The sequence below is a fragment of the Medicago sativa genome, chromosome 2 (genome assembly GCF_051527215.1).
Source record: "Medicago sativa cultivar Bolivia chromosome 2, Bolivia_mono, whole genome shotgun sequence".
In the NCBI taxonomy this organism is placed as follows: Eukaryota; Viridiplantae; Streptophyta; class Magnoliopsida; order Fabales; family Fabaceae; genus Medicago; species Medicago sativa.
The window spans coordinates 25552077-25572325 of NC_140750.1; the positions used below are offsets into that span (position 1 = coordinate 25552077).

Sequence of the window (20249 nt, forward strand, 5' to 3'; positions counted from 1 at the left end):
AAAGCCGTTCATTTTGTGTTTACAAGAGACAAAGTTAGCTATTTGTGATGATAATTTGTGTTTGTCAATGTGGGGGGATCCGAAGCATGCCTATTCTTATCGACCGTCAAGGGGGGCTTCAGGAGGTTTGTTAGTGATGTGGGATACTGTAGAAGTGGAGGTGTGGTCGACAGTTAGCCAAGAACATGTGCTCATTATTCATGGAAAGTTCATACGGACAAACGAGGTGTTTTATTTATTTAACATTTATGCTCCTTGTGAATCTACGGCAAAACAACAATTATGGGTATCATTGTCAGAAAAATTACAGTTGTTGACGGGGGAGAAGGTGTGTGTTTGTGGGGATTTTAATGCAACTCGTAATCTCGTTGAAAGAAAGTCTTCTAGGGGAGTAGGGGTAGCGCAAGAGACTCCATTTTTTAATGATTTTATTGTTAACAATGGTTTGATTGATTTACCTTTGTGTGGCCGGCGGTTTACTTGGTTTAAAGGAGATGGTACTTCTATGAGTCGACTTGACCGATTTCTGCTCTCTGAAGACTGGTGTCTGCAATGGCCTCATTGTATGCAGGTGGCCCTTCTTAGAGGTCTTTCTGATCATTGTCCACTTCAGTTGTCTGCTGATGAGGAAAATTGGGGTCCCCGGCCGACAAGAATGCTGAGATGTTGGCAAGAGGTACCAGGTTATAAGCAATTTGTGTTGGAAAAATGGCACTCTTTTGATATCACAGGATGGGGAGGGTATGTGCTACGGGAAAAATTAAAATTGATAAAATTAGCTCTGAAGGATTGGCATGCTACTCATGTGGGGAATATTCCAGGCAAGATTGAGGCTTTAAAAAATCGGATGTCCGAATTGGATGACGTTGGGGAAGAAGGTGAGTTGGCGCAAGAGGAAGTAGAAGAATTGAGGGGAATTACGCATAAAATTCATTCACTGTCACGTGTCAGTGCTAGCATCAGTTGGCAACAGTCAAGACTTCATTGGTTGAAAGAAGGTGACGCTAATTCAAAATATTTTCACTCCGCTATTTCAAGCCGGCGGCGAAGAAATGCAATTGTTTCCCTCATGGTAAATGGTAATTTTGTGGAAGGGGTGCAACCTATTCGGGAGGCTGTTTTTAATCACTTTAGAGACCATTTTGCGAATCCAAACGTTACTAGACCGGGGGCTCAAAATTTAGCTTTCAAGACTTTATCTTATGCCGAAGGTGGTGGTTTAATAAAGCCGTTTTCTGAACAAGAGGTTAAAGCTGCAATATGGGATTGTGACAGTTATAAAAGTCCCGGACCCGATGGGGTTAACTTTGGTTTTATAAAGGATTTTTGGGACATAATGAAAGTGGACGTCATGCGTTTCTTAACGGAGTTTCATCGAAATGGCAAGTTGACACGAGGTATTAATTCTACTTTTATAGCACTTATACCAAAAATAGATAGTCCTCAGAGATTGAATGATTTTCGACCGATTTCTTTAGTGGGGTGCCTATATAAAATTTTATCTAAGGTGTTGGAAAATCGGTTGCGAATGGTTATTGGAGGGTTGATATCAGAGACTCAGTCAGCTTTTGTGAAGGATCGGCAAATATTGGATGGTGTTTTAATTGCAAACGAGGTGGTTGATGAGGCTCGTAAATCAAAGAAGGAGTTGTTACTGTTCAAGGTTGATTTTGAAAAAGCATATGACTCGGTGGATTGGAGGTATTTGGATGTGGTTATGAATAAAATGGCCTTTCCGGTACTTTGGAGAAAATGGATCAGAGAGTGTGTGACAACTGCAACTGCTTCAATTTTGGTCAATGGAAGTCCGACTGGTGAATTTTCTTTGCAAAGGGGCCTTCGACAGGGGGATCCTCTATCTCATTTTCTGTTCCTACTTGCAGCTGAAGGTTTAAATATTTTGATGAGGTCGGTTGTGGATAATAATTTGTATCAGGGGTATGAGGTGGGCGCTACGAACCCAGTGGTGGTTTCCCATTTGCAGTTCGCCGATGATACACTTCTTCTGGGTGCCAAAAGTTGGGCCAATGTTCGAGCATTACGAGCGGTGTTGACTTTGTTTGTTGATATGTCAGGGTTAAAAGTGAATTTTCAAAAGAGTCTTCTGGTTGGCATTAATGTTGGGAATTCGTGGTTGTCTGAGGCGGCATCTATCTTGAATTGTAAAGTGGGGAAAATTCCGTTTTTGTATCTTGGTCTCTCCATTGGTGGTGATCCTCGACGGTTGTCGTTTTGGGAACCTATGATGTCTACTATAAAATCCAGACTGTCTAAGTGGCAGAGTCGTTTCCTTTCTTTCGGGGGCCGGTTGATTCTCCTCAAGTCTGTCCTGACCTCGCTTCCTGTCTATGCTCTTTCCTTCTTCAAAGCTCCGTCAGGTATAATCTCTTCCATTGAATCTTTATTTAATAATTTCTTTTGGGGAGGGAGTGAGGATAACAGGAAAATTTCCTGGATTGCTTGGAGCTCTCTTTGTTTAGGTAAGGAGTATGGAGGGTTGGGGGTGAGGCAGTTGAGGGAGTTTAATGTAGCCTTGTTAGGGAAATGGTGTTGGCGGATGTTGGTGGATAGGGGAGGGTTTTGGTATAAGGTGTTGGCGGCAAGATATGGTGAGGTGGCTGGGAGGTTGGAGGTAGGGGGCCGGAGTGGTTCTTTTTGGTGGAGGGAGTTAGTGAAGATTAGGGATGGGGAGGCGGGGATTGATAGTGGTTGGTTTGGGAATAGGGTGTCGAATGTGGTAGGTGATGGCCAACATACGTTCTTTTGGTTTGATAAATGGGTAGGAGATGTACCTTTATATAGAAGGTTTGGTCGTTTGTTTGATTTAGCGACGAATAAGTTTAGTACGGTGGCGGACATGAGTGATAGAGGTTGGGAGGAGGGTGGAGATGCGTGGAGTTGGAGGAGAAGGTTGTGGGTGTGGGAAGAAGAAATGTTAGCAGAGTGTAGGCTATTACTTGATGGTGTATCTGTGCAGGCTAATATTCTTGACAGGTGGCAGTGGGATCCTGACATTCATGATGGATATACTGTGCGAGGTGCTTATCAAATTTTGTCTACTACGGTGGAACCCATTCGTGACACAAACAATGATCTCATTTGGCATAAGCAGGTTCCCTTAAAGGTATCAATTGTTGCTTGGCGGTTGTTAAAAGACAGACTTCCAACTAGGAACAATCTTGTCAGGCGCGGCATTATGCAAGCAGCGGGGAATATGTGTGTTGCGGGGTGTGGGGTTGAGGAATCAGCGGAGCATTTGTTTATGCATTGCGGTGTTTTTGGTTCGTTGTGGCAACAAGTAAAGCCTTGGATTGGAGTGGAGGGCGTTGACCCTTTTACCATTAATGATCATTTCATACAATTCATTCATTGCACAGGTTTCTCAAAAGCTCGGCGTTCTTTTCTTCAACTATTGTGGCTTCTTTGTGTTTGGCTGATATGGAGTGAACGTAATAACAGAATTTTCAAAAACGTTGAAACTCCAATGTTTCAGCTATTAGATAAAGTGAAATTCCATTCATTGTGGTGGTTGAAGGCTAATAAGGCCAATTTTGTGTATGGTTTACATAATTGGTGGTCGGACCCTATGTCTTGTTTGGGTATCGACTGACCTGATTTCTTCTTGTAAATACTTTGTATGATACTCTGTTTTTCGAGGCGGTCTTTTTGGTACACCTTGTACTAAGAAGTTCTCGCCACCAGTGTTAATATATCTCATTTTTATGTTTTCAAAAAAAAAAATTGGTTATTGATAATGATTGAAAAGAGATAAGTTTTTTTTGAAGATAAGGGATTAAAAAAACATATTTTTTCTAAAGATAGAGGGTCAAAAGAGCATATTTTCTTAAAGATAAAAGACGGAATTTTTTTTGTTAGGGGACAAAATCGCAACTTTTTAAAAGTTAAGGATAAAAAAATATTTAAACCTTTTATTATTTTAAACTATATTTGTGGATAAACTTCTTTTGTCTTTTGGTAGAAGATTGATTCTATTGAATTTGGTATTTTAAATAGTTTTCATATATATTATTGTACCTTTAAAATTTATTAAAATAAAAATATTTATAATGCTCTTAAAGTTATGATTGTGTAAACCCATAGAAGTTTTATGTGGAGATGGGTTGGTGATGAAAAAAAAATCCATTTGGCCAAGTGAGTATAAAATTTTGTTTTGATTACTCTTCTTCGCAAGTGGCAGTGATGGCTAACAAGCATGTACACTTTGGCGACTGACACTAAAAGCAAAACAAGGTAAATTTGTGTGTTCTTTTACAAAAATTGAAAGAGGTTGATAGATCCTTATGTGTCTGTCGACTTGGTGGAAAGGATTTGTATGCTATTGGATGGAGTTTTTATAGAAGGAATTTATGTTTTTTATTTTCCAATGATAAATATTACTTTTTTTTTTTAAAGAATGATAAATATTACTTGTTAGTTTGTTAAATAATATATTTTTTCTTCTAGGTTTGAACTCAAACCTCGAACTTGTTTTTTCTTAGTTTAAGCTAGTTGAATTACCTAACTTCATGTGTTATTTGTTTTGATTTGAGTTATTCCAAGGTGAAAAGATTTTCAATATTAATCAATTAAAACAACATGTGATTTGATTTAGATTATTTATTTAAATAGTTTTATCAAATTTAAACCAATTAAGTGTAGTTAAATCGGACAGATTAATTCATTTATTATTTCGTCTAATATGAGTGTATAAAATATGATATGATCCGTTAACCCCTTTTGTATCATAAGTCTTGGGTCGGGTTTGATCTGAAAATAAATAAATAGGGGTAAAAAATGATGATAAAGATCGGACCCACTCTTAGGTTATCAGTTCCATTTCAAAAGATTAATGGTTTGTTTGGATTTGCGGTGAAATTGCTATTCTCGCGTCCTAAAGCACATTTGGCTATGATTTGTTGAAGCTAGACATTAGAGCTTCTCGCCAAATGTGCCGCCTTGTCCAACCCACCACATAAACAAACATGTACTAAGAGAATAGATGGTCTTTTTATTTATTAAATTTATAATTTTGTATTACTCAAAGTTTCAGGTTCGATTCTCCACCATACTATTTTAGGTGGGTTACTTATCCTTTTTCCAAAAAAATAAGTGTGAGAGCTAGCATTACGTAGGGCTGCCTGAACTAACTTACGAGTGATGTCATTAGCTTGCCTCCTATTAAACTCAACATGAAAGATTTGAAATCTACTTTGAAACAATTGTCTACGTGCATCTAAAATACATCTAAATTCACTACCATCTTCTACACATGTTCTTAAAGCATCCACAACCTTCTTGGAGTCTAGAGTAAAATCAACATTATCAAATTGAAGATCTGATGTCCACTCCAAAGCTGTAAGAAAAACAACTGCTTCCCCTATGTCAACATCGCAAATAGGAGAAAACCAAGATGCTTTTGTAAGAACAAAATCACATGCGTCATCGCGGATACACATCCCAATTCCCACCTGCTCATAACCGAAGAAAATGAGCCATTGAAGTGTAACATCGACGCGGCGTTTTCCAGTCATCGTAACATAATCGACATTGGCATTTGCATCCATGATGAAGGTGGAGTCTTTGTTTTGGCTAAAACATTAAGTTTTTTTAGTATATATCCAGTTTATATTGGGGAAGCTTTGGGTCTCTACCATGCTCTCCATTGGGTGAGTGATATGCAACTTGATCATATTGATTTTGAAGTTGACTCTAAAACCACAAAAGACGCAATTAGTCGGGTCGAAAAAACATAATTGAAGCCGGTAACATCATCACTACTTCCCGATCTTTGCTCTCGTTCAAGTTTACCAACTCACGGGTGGAGTTTAGGCGACGAGCTAATGTGGTGGCTCTTACACTCTAGCAAGAGAGGCCACATTTCTCGCTAGTCCTGCTATTTATTTTCATATACCCAATTGTATTGAAACTTTAATTATTAATGAAATGCTATAGGCACTTTTTCCTAAAAAAAATAAAATAATTTATGGGCGAGTTTTTCATCCATCCATATAATCCTATATAATATGCAATTTCAGTTGGGATATGTCCAATTGATACAAATAACACCGTTAATCCTATTTAAGATTAATGGTTTATGCACTTATATATAACACTGTTAAACTTGTTGTATCTTCATAACACATCAAATGGTTTTAGATTTTCGTAAAAATTTATGTGCATGATCTATGTGATATAAACTTACAATCCAACGGTCAAATATTAAAAATATGCATCGAGTAAAACGATATTGAGTGGTGTAACATTGGTGTAATATCTAATTGTTGTAATTTGATCCCTCCTCATATATATATATATATATATATATATATATATATATAGGTTTTGCTAGAAAACACCTTTTAGCAAGTTATTCTATGAGCATTTGCTAAAAGACACCAACTAATTTTTATGAAGGTGTCTTTTAGCAAAATTATAACTAAAAAGTGGAAATCACACCTTGAGATGTGGCTTGCTAAAAGACACCTTCATGGGTGGCTTCTAGCAAAACCCTATATATATATATATATATATATATATATATATATAATTTATTACTTTAAAAACATTTTCAAAAACGTTTCACTTGAGTCATTATATTATATATTTTTAATTGCATCACACTTGGAAGGTCCAAATCTACGGCGCGTTCCCTTATTTTTCTGTGTATATTAAATTCAAGCCGTCATTACCATAATATTTTCCGTACAAAGTTTTTAGACACTTAACCTTTATTTATGTATCATCATCAATATTCTTTTCTCTCATAAAAAACAAAACTAGTAGCAGTGAACTGAACCAAAAAAAAAGAGTTGAAAAAATAATCAATATCAAAGGGAATATTCTATATTATTTAACCTAGCTACACCAACCACAACCACATTTTGTACCTTGTATAAGTAGTACTTGTGATTGATGGGTCGTTCTTTCAAGATCAGCAATAACCCTTCTCCTTCTAAAGCTAAAGAAAGGAACAAGACAACAACAGAAGTGAATTCGAAGAACAAATCTAGCAGGAGAAAAATGTGGTTTGTGTATATTTGTGATGAAGAAGAGAAGGAATTAGGAAGACAAAAAGCATCAGGTTGTTGTCCTTATTGTGGTGGCAAAGTTGAAGCTATGGATGTTGAAATGCAATGGAGGTTTTGTTTTTTGCCTATGTGTTTTAAGATTAAGAGGAAGTTTTTTTGTACTTTGTGTGCTAGAAGGTTAGAATTGCAGTATTACTAGGTTGTTTTGTTGGACATTAATTTAGTCATGTTCATGGTTTTTCTTCTTCTTCTTCATCTTCTTTTTCTTTCTATGTGTATTTGTTTTTCTTTATATTTTATTTTTTGGTTCAATTTTGTGTACATGGATGGGAAATTAGAGTGTGGTTTGTTAAACAATGTTTGTTTTTTTTTTTTAATATTTGTGCCTTTAGTTTATGTTTCAATTTTAGCTTAAGGTCTTTCTCTTTTTAATCACCTTGAAGCATACTTTTTAGTTGATGCATGTTGAAATTATAAGGGTGTATGTATGTGGTTCAAACCAAACACATTCTTGGTTTGGTTTGATTGAGGAAAGAGAAGGAAGAGATTCAATGTGATAATGTGTTTGATTGAGAGAGGTGTAGGAATTTTAGCTACATATTACGTCAAAGTATTTTCACAGACTTTTTCTTCTTCTTCTAATTTAGCATAATAAATATTTTTTTATTCCAATATGTGCTTTAATTTTCAAAGCATTCTCATGACTAGAGTGTTTTGGATCCACTGTAGAATTAATGTTCCGTAATTTAGACCCTTCAGTTCCAACTTGTAAGCCGTAATAAGGCTGCCACTTGAATTGATAATAATTACACCCTCCGGTCACTAATATAAGCAAAAATCCACTTTTTAGATACATTCAATTAATGATGTATGTGGTCTTTATTATATGTCACATACATCATTAATTGAATGTATTTAAAAAGTGGATTTTTGCTTATATTAGTGACCGGAGGGTGTAGACATTTAGTTTTTATAAACAAAGTTAGTACAACAAATTAATAATTAATATTCTATTTTTTTTTAAAACTGTATATATAGTTTTCTGAATTCGTCTCTATGATATTTAGATGAATTAAAATGAGTATTGATAGTTAGACACAAAAGACATGGTATATCCGAGTTTAAAATACGACCAAACAATTTTAATATTGGTTGGATTTTAAGGAGAGAAAAGAATTAATAAAAAAAAGAAAATTGTATAGTTTTTTTTAAAGAAAAAGCATATAGTTTTTGTAAATTTAGTTTAGTTTGCAAAGATAATATACATGGACGGTCGTTTGAATCCCAAACATTCTATTTGTTCAATAAATTTCTAATAAGGCTGTAGCAGGTCATTTAATGAGGTCCACCGGTGGCCCATTACTTTTGGGGTCCATATTAGAGGCTCCTTAAAACCATAGGTTAACATCAAAAAGAAATATTAAGAAGCTTACATGTTGGCAGACATGCAGAGGTTGTTCCACTTAAGCCTTTTCCTATATCTTATCTAAAATGCGATTGCTGGTTCTGTTTTTTTCTTCCTTTTATTTTTGGACATCTCATTCGTTGTTATACTTTTGTTTAATAAACTCAATCCTTATTAATGATGAATAAACCATAACGTTAATTATATCATCTATGCATGAACGATTTACCTCTCTTTGTATTCGGTGATTTCAACAAGCGTATGTTTGTCTCTTGTGGACGTGGTTGAACACCTTGGATACTCATGGATCATTAAACAACCACCACTTGTTAGATTTATTGATGAAAGATGTTCTGAAAATATATTTATAAGTGAGAGTCTATATCTCACAAGTTAATTTTCTGGGTTTTGTTAGAACCAACTATAAATTTTAATATGATATTAAAGTCTCCTCCTAATGAAAACCTAACCTACGAGTTAAATATTTTGAGATTGTATTAGACTCACTCAACATAAATTCTAATAACAACTCATATAAAGTTGTATAGTTTATCACTTTGGGTTGTATTTGGTGTCACTTAGCTACTTCTATATTTGTTTGTTTTTAAATTAAAAAATTCAGCTTTGGGACATTCTTTGTTTTTAATCCCTTTGAAACATAGTTTGTAATGAACAACTTTTTATATGTTCGGCAACAATGGGGTGAAATTGTATCAAGAGACAAAAGTTACACTAAGATTATTCAAAAATAACTTCTTTATTCATTTATTTTTTTTAATCGGCAAAAATTTATTAAAACCGCTTGCAAGGCGCAAAGAGACGGTGAAGAAGCAAAGCAAAGATGTCGCATATAGGCGTAACATCCACCCCACTTACATTAATCCGCCGGAACAAAACAAATACGGCGAACAATCCCCTAAGGAACAAAACAACCAAACAACATGGCGTAAGCTATGGCTCTGAAATCTAATTATTTCCTTGATTAATTATTATATTTACTAATTTTCTATTAATATAAATTAGAAATCGACATATTCTCTGATAGAATAAAGAGTGACCCGTCATCTATAATGGTTTCGAACTATGTTAAAAAAAATAAATAGAAAACTAGAATATTTTTTAAAGTATTCTATTTAGGTTCAAAACAATAGATGAACTGAGTGAAAGAAAAAAACTTCAACAATCAATTAAGAATAATCCAAAGATGGTTTTTTTAGACAAACGAATAGGTTTAATAAAAAAGATTAGTTTGTTCTTCAGGTCCTCATTTTGTATAACCAAAATCCTTCGTAATTGGATCAATCATAAATTATATATTGTCATCTAAAATATCTAATACAATTTGAGTCTATTCTATTTTATTGTTCTATATCATCGTCATCTAAAATATCTAATGCAAACATTTTCCAGACAAGGTCTGTTTCCATCTGTTGATACAAACTTCAAATTTTGACAACAGATAGATCCCTTTATGGAATTCAAAAGTGAAAGAACAAAAAATGATGCTTGTGGTTCCAATGCTTATTTGGACATACGATTCCAAAGCTTGGCGTGTAATCACGTGATCCCCTCACCACACTTGTTATTGTCATTACCAATACTTTATACGCATGCACAAAGTATTTTTAGACTAAAGGTTGAATCAAACATACACATCAACTTACCCAATAAAAAGAGAAAAATACACACATAAAAAATGAGAGAAAAGTGTGATGGATGTAGATAAATAAACAAATAAAGTATATTGAAAAGGAACAAATTAAAAGATTCATTTTTAGTTGTTGAAATAGAGGAGCAAGAAATGCTAGTACACTTGAGATTTGTATCCCCACTATACTAGTAACATATAACGTCGTTAGAAAACTGAATTAGTGACGAAAATTACGAAAACAAAAATATAATGAAATTCATACAAATTTATGGGCGAGTTTTTCATCCATCCATATAATCCTATATAATATGCAATTTCAGTTGGGATATGTCCAATTGATACAAATAACACCGTTAATCCTATTTAAGATTAATGGTTTATGCACTTATATATAACACCGTTAAACTTGTTGTATCTTCATAACACATCAAATGGTTTTAGATTTTCGTAAAAATTTATGTGCATGATCTATGTGATATAAACTTACAATCCAACGGTCAAATTTGAAAAATATGCATCGAGTAAAACGATATTGAGTGGTGTAACATTGGTGTAATATTTAATCGTTGTAATTTGATCCCTCCTCATATATATATATATATATGGGTTTTGCTAGAAGACATATTTTAGCAAGTTATTCTATGAGCATTTGCTAAAAGACACCAACTAATTTTTATGAAGGTGTCTTTTAGCAAAGTTATAACTAAAATGTGGAAATCATACCTTGAGATGTGGCTTGCTAAAAGACACCTTCATAGGTGGCTTCTAGCAAAACCCTATATATATATATATATATATATATATATATATATATATATATAATTTATTACTTTAAAAACGTTTCACTTGGGTCGTTATATTATATATTTTTAATTGCATCACACTTGGAAGAAGGTCCAAATCTACGGCGCGTTCCCTTATTTTCCATAATATTTTCCGTACAAAGTTTTTAGACACTTAACCTTTTATTTATGTATCATCATCAATATTCTTTGGGAAATGTTAACTTGTGCCCTCAAGGTACAAGTTAATGATTCAAAATAGAAATATTTTATTGTAATTAATGCATTTGATTTTAACTTTTTTACTTTTCAATAATTGAATGCACAAAATTTAAAAAAATGTTTTCATTTTTGGGTTGCTTAACATGTGCCCTAAGGACACAAGTTAACCTGACCCATATTCTTTTCGCTCATAAAAAACAAAACTAGTAGCAGTGAACTGAACCCAAAAAAAAGAGTTGAAAAAATAATCAATATCAAAGGGAATATTCTATATTATTTAACCTAGCTACACCAACCACAACCACATTTTGTACCTTGTATAAGTAGTACTTGTGATTGATGGGTCGTTCTTTCAAGATCAGCAATAACCCTTCTCCTTCTAAAGCTAAAGAAAGGAACAAGACAACAACAGAAGTGAAGTCGAAGAACAAATCTAGCAGGAGAAAAATGTGGTTTGTGTATATTTGTGATGAAGAAGAGAAGGAATTAGGAAGACAAAAAGCATCAGGTTGTTGTCCTTATTGTGGTGGCAAAGTTGAAGCTATGGATGTTGAAATGCAATGGAGGTTTTGTTTTTTGCCTATGTGTTTTAAGATTAAGAGGAAGTTTTTTTGTACTTTGTGTGCTAGAAGGTTAGAATTGCAGTATTACTAGGTTGTTTTGTTGGACATTAATTTAGTCATGTTCATGGTTTTTCTTCTTCTTCTTCATCTTCTTTTTCTTTCTATGTGTATTTGTTTTTCTTTATTTTTTATTTTTTGGTTCAATTTTGTGTACATGGATGGGAAATTAGAGTGTGGTTTGTTAAACAATGTTTTTTTTTTTTAATATTTGTGCCTTTAGTTTATGTTTCAATTTTAGCTTAAGGTCTTTCTCTTTTTAATCACCTTGAAGCATACTTTTTAGTTGATGCATGTTGAAATTATAAGGGTGTATATATGTGGTTCAAACCAAACACATTCTTGGTTTGGTTTGATTGAGGAAAGAGAAGGAAGAGATTCAATGTGATAATGTGTTTGATTGAGAGAGGTGTAGGAATTTTAGCTACACTAGATCATTGACCCGTGCTAACGCACGGGTCATTCAAAAGAAAAAATATAGCGCAAATATAAAAGTAAACATTTTACTTGAATCGGAAAAAATAGTATAATTCAATTCATAAAATAAATTGTGAGAAACCTTTGTAATGTACCATAGTAAACAATTTTCATGGCATCGACCCTGTTACGGTAACATAACATATAAATTTAATGACATAGTTTATTGAAGAAAAGAAAATCCAATGTCCGTCGACATAAAAATAGTACCAAAATGCAATAACAATACTACAAAAGCAAAATAGTAGACAAAAGTAAAATGATAACGTACATTCATATGAATACATCAAAAGTTACTACTATTGCCTCCATGCTTGAAATTGTGGAGATTTTGTGGTACCCTACGCGACAGTTGTCCCTTTTTAAATTAAGGACTCATGCACAACTATACGTATACCAAATGAATACATCAGAAGTTACTACTCTTGCCTCCATGCTTGAAGTTGTGGAGATTTTGTGGTATCCTATGCGACATAGTAGAAAAATCTATCCTAACGCAATGATACATGTTGGGAAAAAAAATACCATGGTTACTTAGTTTAGCATGTTATTCATATGTCTGCGTGATAAACAATGTTAGGAAGTTCCAATAGTTTGCTTGCACACCAATGTGGTTGATAGCACATTATAATAAACTTCTTCCATGCAAGCTCACGTCTCTATTAATCAAAGAGGTCAATGATCCTATAAAAGTCATACAAAAGTGAACATGAATAATTTGTAAAAGTACTCTACTGATGATTTATAAATAAAAAAAATAACTTCAGATTTTAAATTAAAAAATCTTTTAGATTCTAAAGGTTCTTATTTTGAGAAAATATTAATTTATAGGCACAATTTACTTTTCAGAATTAAAAACAATCCACGTAAGGAGACATACATAGAGCTTAAAAATTACATTTCGGGAGGTTCATTTGGTTCAATTAGAGCTGCATTTGGATCAATTAGGTTCATCCGATGGCAATTCAGAAGATTCATAACCATCTGTGGAATATAGGTTGACATTAATATCAATGCATTCTTCAAATTTAAGTTGATAAAAAATCTCTTTTAAATCCGTTTATACCATATAATCACATTAACAGGATGCCTAATTAAATAAAAAAGAAAGACATGTGGCAAGGCATACCATAATCGTTATCGGGAACATCTGACTATTCACCATTCTCGTTGCACTCTATTTGTGTACTAAGACATTCTTCACCAAAAAAATGGAATAGATATGGTTTCATCAACTTTATTTAGTATATTAGACCATTTTCCCCTGTCAACAAATGTGGTGCAGTCCATGTAAGCTACAGTCAATAGCAAAATATCTTGGAAAGACTGGTGTACAGTCAATATAAATAAGTAAAACTGAAGTATCTCGTTTGTTCCTTACCTCAAAAATTCACCGACTCAAGAACTTCAACATTCTCACCAAAGTTATGCTCAGAATATGCATTCTCACGCAAGAAATGAACACCTTTAGAAAGATTTAAGACATCACTACCCTGTGGTTCCAGTTGTGATTGGCTTTCTGCATTATTCATCAACAGAACATAATGAAAACTGTGCAAAAATAACAACAGACGTGTCATTATAAGATTTATTGATTAATCCAGATAAACAAATACCTGCTGAATCGTCGTCATCTAAAGTCGTATAGAAAACACATGTCCTGCTGATGAGCATATGTTACTGTCAATCTCATTGTCTTCATCAGCTGTCAGTATACAAAACAACATGTATAATTGGTATACTTGCAATAGCAATTGTTCCAGCAAATTTAATGTGCTAATGTCCCTTATATAACACGAAAGATAGAAGGATATGTCATACCTGAGGTATTATCTGGCACATCAGATTTTTCACCATTCTCCTAGCACTTTAGTTGTGTGTTTTGACTCTGATTGATATCGGATATAGCCGTTTATTTTTGCATATTATACGGTTCTTCCACTGTTACACACATGTAAATTATATGTAATTAGAACAGGCTATGATACATCTTACAATCAAAATAAGAAAGAATAAGTCCAACAATATATTTTGAACTATACCTAATAAATTATAAACAAATGGCATTTGAAAATTCTTGTGGATACATGATGGCATATATGCATTCTAGTCCACAATATGAGAGATTTTATAACGCTTCCCAACAAATTTATGCTGCTTATTAAGTGTCTATATATTCAAAACCTTAATGCGGACGTGATAGAAAATATACCCAAAAAACTAATAGAACATTTTATAATCATGACAGTTTCATTTGCTTTTGAGAGACTACCTGCTGAACAATTGTGTGTTGTATCATCATGTCAATATTCATGTATAAACCAAATTTAGTTATTTAATTAAAACTGACATCCATATATTAATTTCTTAAACATCTAAAATGAATTGATGATTCAACCGCTTCTTGGTTGTCAATTTTCACCTCTATCATTCCATTATTTGGAGCATCCTTCCAAGCTTGATCCTCGTTTGGAGGCCTTGGCAGCAGGTATTGTTTTATTAACTTAAATTGAATTTATAAACATGAATTGCAGCAAAATAAACCTATCTATTTCATGCTAACAGTAGCACAATGGTTTCAAACTGAATAACATAAAACTGAATGTTAACTTTATTCTAATAGTAACATGTTTTTTGATACGACAAAATGACTTACATTGTTCAAAATATCAATCCGCATGACGAAAGTACACATTCCCATCAAAGCTATTCGCGTAGCCCGATCAAATGTGACACCCTAATCAGCTTGATCTATTAATTTGAGAAACAAATAGGTTATGCAAAATTGGTCAATTAGAGAAGAAAAATGCTTTAAGTTACAAAATTTAAAAACAGGAAATTAAAACAATGACTACCATGCAGAAAAAGACATCATAAACCAACCATTCAAGCTTAGCAAAGATAGCACGGCCTCTTCATGGTTGTGTGCAGTGATGAAATTGTCAAGGGAATACATGTTCAAACTCGCCTAACACCATCTATTGTAAGTATTTGCGACAATTGTGAGTCCAAAAACTTGAATTATGTACCTTATAATTAGAGCTAAAGTATATCATAGTTCACTTGCTTCGGAAACCTGCGCTGAGCATGCTAATCTTCCACTAACACATCAACAAATCCAACACCTTGCAACATTTACATTTTTGACATATTTGGTTGCGAAATAAAATTGAGTAAGCATCAAACATTAATCAATCAGAAAAAATACTCTTCAAACAGGTTCATTCGTATAGACTCTTCGAACACAAAAAAAAAAAGCATCATCACTTTGATGTGTCAATGAAAGAATGTCATATTTAATATCATGTGGTTAGTAACCAAAATTAATCCCGAAATGCTATTCTAGATTGTTTAAAAAAACAGAGTCAATTGCATATTTGATCATAGTAAATAAAAAGCAATAATCAATCTTAATGATATATAGATTGAAGCAAAAAACAACACTATTTTAAACAATTAGGGTAGAATTCATGCACCAAAGCAACCAACCACTTGGAAATTCAAAATCTGCAAAATTGATATATATGAAATTCAACCAAAGTATGCAAAATTGGTATAGACAGCAAAGAACAAACTTACACAACAACTATCTGTTTATAATTTTAGAAACAACATTATAAATATTATACAGTACAATGAAAAGGAAAGTATACTCACAGTTTCGAAGTAGTGCTCGACGATGTATACTTCACTTGTAGGTTGTTGATTGCCTTGTCATATTCTGAAACTGGTTTTTTGAGTAGAGGACCTATCAAAGAACGAAAGTGAAATTTTTGTTATGTATAAACGGCAACAAAAAAATAATTACATTAAAGGAATATGTGTTCAAATGTTTCCAGTTAGGCAGTGATACGACATAAGAAAGGCAAGCAACAAAGTAACCTTTACATCATGCACAAACAATGTACATTGAAAAGTCATATAAAAGTAAAAAGATCCACATATTTATCTTGTCTGCAACCATGTAAGCATGCCTTGAGTAAAATGGATGGAAAGGTAAAAATAAGAAAGACAAACATACAACGAATAGAAAATGGAAAAATAAGCCGTAAGGTTTTAGTTTGATGAGACAATAATGTTTTCAATTGAGGCCTAACATTTTCTTTAGTTTTCTTTGTACTCTCTCAAGTCGACTAATTCTTTGTTCAAGATCAGCTATGCTTACTTCAGATAAATAGTTGTAGCTTTCTGTTTGAGTCTCAGACTGATCGATTATGTCTCTTGACAAACCTTCAATCATTGCTCTCATTCCCATTTTCCAAGACATGCTCGCCATCCTCAACAGATAACAAAGGAGTCAGAGTAGTATCTTTTGGAGGTAAACATGGAGCATCAGAATCAACATCTTTATCACCTATCAAACCATCTTCAGCAGAATTTTCATAGGACATAGTTTTCAAATGTTCAGGAATTGAACCAAAAGGAATAGTTAAACACAAAGCGTTTATATTGAAATAAGTCTCCTTAATACCTAAATTGTGGACAAATTACTAATTTGTAAGGGGAAAGTCACATGTGAATGAATTTCCAAACAGGGTAAATTACATGAAAGTAGTCTTCGAATTGACTCAAGAATTTCAATAGAGAGGAAATTACCACCAAAATCAAGTGATTTAAAAACTTTGCAACCTCAAGCATCTTAGTAAAGTTAGCTGGTCTGAATCTTGACAAATTGCATATTTGAAAATTACTTCACATACAAAACATTAATTCTTTAAAAGATAATCTTCTGTTTTTGAAACCTATCTAACATTGAATCAAACATTGCATTTTTTTTGTTTCTTTTAATATAGCTCTAACCTGAGATTGGAATTATTTTAAAAAGAAATCATCAAACAGGTTTGACAACTTAGCTACTAACCTCAAACCTCATCGTGCTCAAACTAAACAAAAGTTCCTCTTGCATTCCATTTAATTGAAGCTTGAATGTCACACTATATGATTTTGCAGCAGAAAAAAATTTATGAACAAATTTTTACATGGACTAACCAGATTATATAATTACATTGATGTCCCTAGGGGGAACAAAATTAAAAGGGATACTATATGCATCTAAGTTTTGCATAAAAAACAAAGAAGTAACATAAGGAAAATTATAGAACTAAAGTCTTGAAGAAATATGAAAATTCACGGTGTACAGCTGAAAAATAATAACCTCAATTAGATCAAAGAACTTCATAGTCTATGTCAGAACTGTCGTTGTGTTTCTGAAAAACAATAACCTCAATTAGATCAAAGAACTTCATAGTCTATGTACGTCTGGGAATGAGATCTCTTAAGCGCAGACATCTTCTATCTATCATTGGTTCTACCAATAACAAACCTAAAAGCCAGTCCAGTAGCTTCTTCCAAGCTGTTAATAGATAAGTATATACACCCATACAAAACGTGTACTCAATAATAACACATTAAAAAGGATTTCAAAAATAGCATTGGATTAGCAAAACCATGACTCAGTAGGATTCAAGAACAACACAACATATAATAAACTTCATTGTAATCATAAATTCAAAGTATGTATACTCTGCTATATACTTATGTATAACAAACAAAAGAATGAAGGCCACACAAAGTTCATGGATGTACCTTCAAAATATACTTTTTATTGAATTCTTATTTAAACTTCAAGCATTGGAGCATATAAGTTGTGCAGACTCTGTTCAGATTATCTCTGCAAAAAAAAAAAATACACCAGAATTCTGTCGAGTGTTAGAGAGATTTAGCTCATAGCATACAAAAGCAAAACTAAAATTAGGATACTATAATTCATGTAACATCAACCAAAAAATCAGAATTGGTAAATGAAAGGCTTACGGTATGACAGCAACATCTAAAATAGCAGGATTAGTAAGCAACAAAGCTTCTTGGAGACACTTTTTAGATTCCAAGCAGCATCTAAAATAACAGTTCTGCTGGATCACTTTTTATGTGAAAAATAAAAAATTAGATTAGAGGAAAGAAAGAAAGCCTCTTGGATGTTGAGAGAAAATCATAGTATGCCATACTATCAATTTTTTTACACTATCAATTAACCATTATAAACTTTTTACTTAAACCATAAGTATTTCTAAAGTTACACATATTATGGTTATGATCTATTGACTACTTTTTACATTGTCAATGTTAAAATTTCAATTAGCATTAGAAGAGATTCAAAAAATTCAAAACAAAAATGAAATGGAAATTGAAAGAAAATTACCCCATCGTTTTCACGTTCACTACATCCACGTTTTCCTTCATCAGAACTTCCGGAATCGAAAACCTCGTCGCCGGTGAAGTACCGTTTGCGGCGGTGGTGGCGGATTCAAATCCCGTTTCTTCCTCCAACGCTTCTTCCTTCCTCATTGCCGTCTTGGATCCATCAATTTGTGCGTTCAACAAATTGATGTGTGCAAGCGAGTAACTGGCTTAAACGATTGAAGCAGAAAGAAAAAGAAATCAGAAAGGCCATGGTCACAACAGCAGTGTCGCAGAGAGAAGGAGGGAGGGAGAGAACTGACCGTGCGGTAATACATGATTGCATACGGAATGGGGGGAGAGGGTTGGCGGTGGTGATGATGATAAGAGGAAGAAGAACGCGTGAGAGAAAGAGAGGAAAATTTGTTAGGTTTAGGTTTAAATTAGGTTTAGGTAATTAAGCTTTAGGTTAGGGTTAAAACAGGAAATTTAATCCCTAGGTTTAGGTTAAAAATAGGGCTTCAAAATTGGCTTGGGACAACTTTTATATATAGAATAGATATTACGTCAAAGTATTTTCACAGACTTTTTCTTCTTCTTCTAATTTAGCATAATAAATATTTTTTTATTCCAATATGTGCTTTAATTTTCAAAGCATTCTCATGACTAGAGTGTTTTGGATCCACTGTAGAATTAATGTTCCGTAATTTAGACCCTTCAGTACAGTTCCAACTTGTAAGCCGTAATAAGGCTGCCACTTGAATTGATAATAATTAGACATTTAGTTTTTATAAACAAAGTTAGTACAACAGATTAATAATTAATATTCTATTTTTTTTTAAAACTGTATATATAGTTTTCTGAATTCGTCTCTATGATATTTAGATGAATTAAAATGAGTATTGATAGTTAGACACAAAAGACATGGTATATCCGAGTTTAAAATACGACCAAACAATTTTAATATTGGTTGGATTTTAAGGAGAGAAAAGAATTAATAAAAAAATAAAATTGTATAGTTTTTTTTAAAGAAAAAGCATATAGTTTTTGTAAATTTAGTTTAGTTTGCAAAGATAATACATGGACCGTCGTTTGAATCCCGAACATTCTATTTGTTCAATAAATTTGTAATAAGACTGCTTGATAAGAAAAAAAGCGTATTCTTTCAAAAAAAAAAAAAAAAAAGCGTATAAAACCATAGGTTAACATCAAAAAGAAATATCAAGAAGCTTACATGTTGGCAGACATGCAGAGGTGGTTCCACTTCAGCCTTTTCCTATATCTTATCTAAAATGTGGTTGATGGTTCTGTTTTTATCTTCCTTTTATTTTTGCACATCTCATTCGTTGTTATACTTTTGTTTAATAAACTCAATCCTTATTAATGATGAATAAACCATAACGTTTTTTTTAGAAAGAATAAACGATAACGTTAATTATATCATCTATGCATGAACGATTTACCCCTCTCGTATTCGGTGATTTCAACAAGTGTATGTTTGTCTCTTGTGGACGTGGTTGAACACCTTGGATACTCATGGATCATTAAACAACGACCACTTGTTGGATTTAATGGCTACTCGTGTAACTGACACTTGTTTCTGCTGTAAATGCTCTAGATCTCCGCTCCGCGTTTTTTTAGTTTGGTTTCGCACCCACACGTGGGTTCACTCGATTGCCCATGACAGTGGTAGTTTAGGGTTGATTCTCTTTTTTGTATCACCCATTAGGATTTTATTTTTGTAATTACTAGGTCAGGTCAATGTCCTTCCAGTCTTGTATTTCCTTTTTTTGTAATTACTGGTTACTTCTGCAAAAACCAAATTTTACAAGTGTTAAAGAGTTCCATATTGATGAAAGATGTTCTTAAAATATATAATTTCCATCT

At 33.2% G+C, this 20249-nt stretch overlaps 2 protein-coding genes and 1 long non-coding RNA gene across 18 annotated transcripts; 2 read left to right on the plus strand and 1 right to left on the minus strand.

Moving 5' to 3' along the window:
* Positions 1 to 6797: 6797 nt before the first annotated feature.
* On the plus strand, positions 6798 to 7675 carry LOC146945780 (uncharacterized). Its single transcript, XM_085744060.1, has one exon. The coding sequence runs from the start codon at positions 6913 to 6915 to the stop codon at positions 7225 to 7227; it is 315 nt and encodes a 104-aa protein (XP_085600186.1). The 5' UTR covers positions 6798 to 6912; the 3' UTR covers positions 7228 to 7675.
* A 3702-nt stretch (positions 7676 to 11377) lies between these two features.
* Positions 11378 to 11787, plus strand: LOC146945781 (uncharacterized). Its single transcript, XM_085744057.1, has one exon. The coding sequence runs from the start codon at positions 11428 to 11430 to the stop codon at positions 11740 to 11742; it is 315 nt and encodes a 104-aa protein (XP_085600183.1). The 5' UTR covers positions 11378 to 11427; the 3' UTR covers positions 11743 to 11787.
* A 640-nt stretch (positions 11788 to 12427) lies between these two features.
* On the minus strand, positions 12428 to 18552 carry LOC146945782 (uncharacterized). Of its 16 annotated transcripts, none has more exons than XR_015026497.1 (15): positions 18385 to 18548; positions 18000 to 18105; positions 17772 to 17856; positions 17341 to 17392; positions 17047 to 17119; positions 16351 to 16462; positions 15843 to 15933; positions 15069 to 15163; positions 14842 to 14936; positions 14007 to 14126; positions 13802 to 13890; positions 13567 to 13704; positions 13315 to 13449; positions 13084 to 13169; positions 12428 to 12869 (listed from the first exon to the last, which is right to left on the minus strand). It is a non-coding gene; the product is annotated as an uncharacterized LOC146945782 (long non-coding RNA). The 16 variants fall into 16 exon arrangements; XR_015026489.1 differs by lacking the exon at positions 15069 to 15163 and adding an exon at positions 15215 to 15286; XR_015026494.1 differs by lacking the exon at positions 15069 to 15163 and adding an exon at positions 15215 to 15286 and having other exon boundaries at positions 13066 to 13169.
* Positions 18553 to 20249: the final 1697 nt, after the last annotated feature.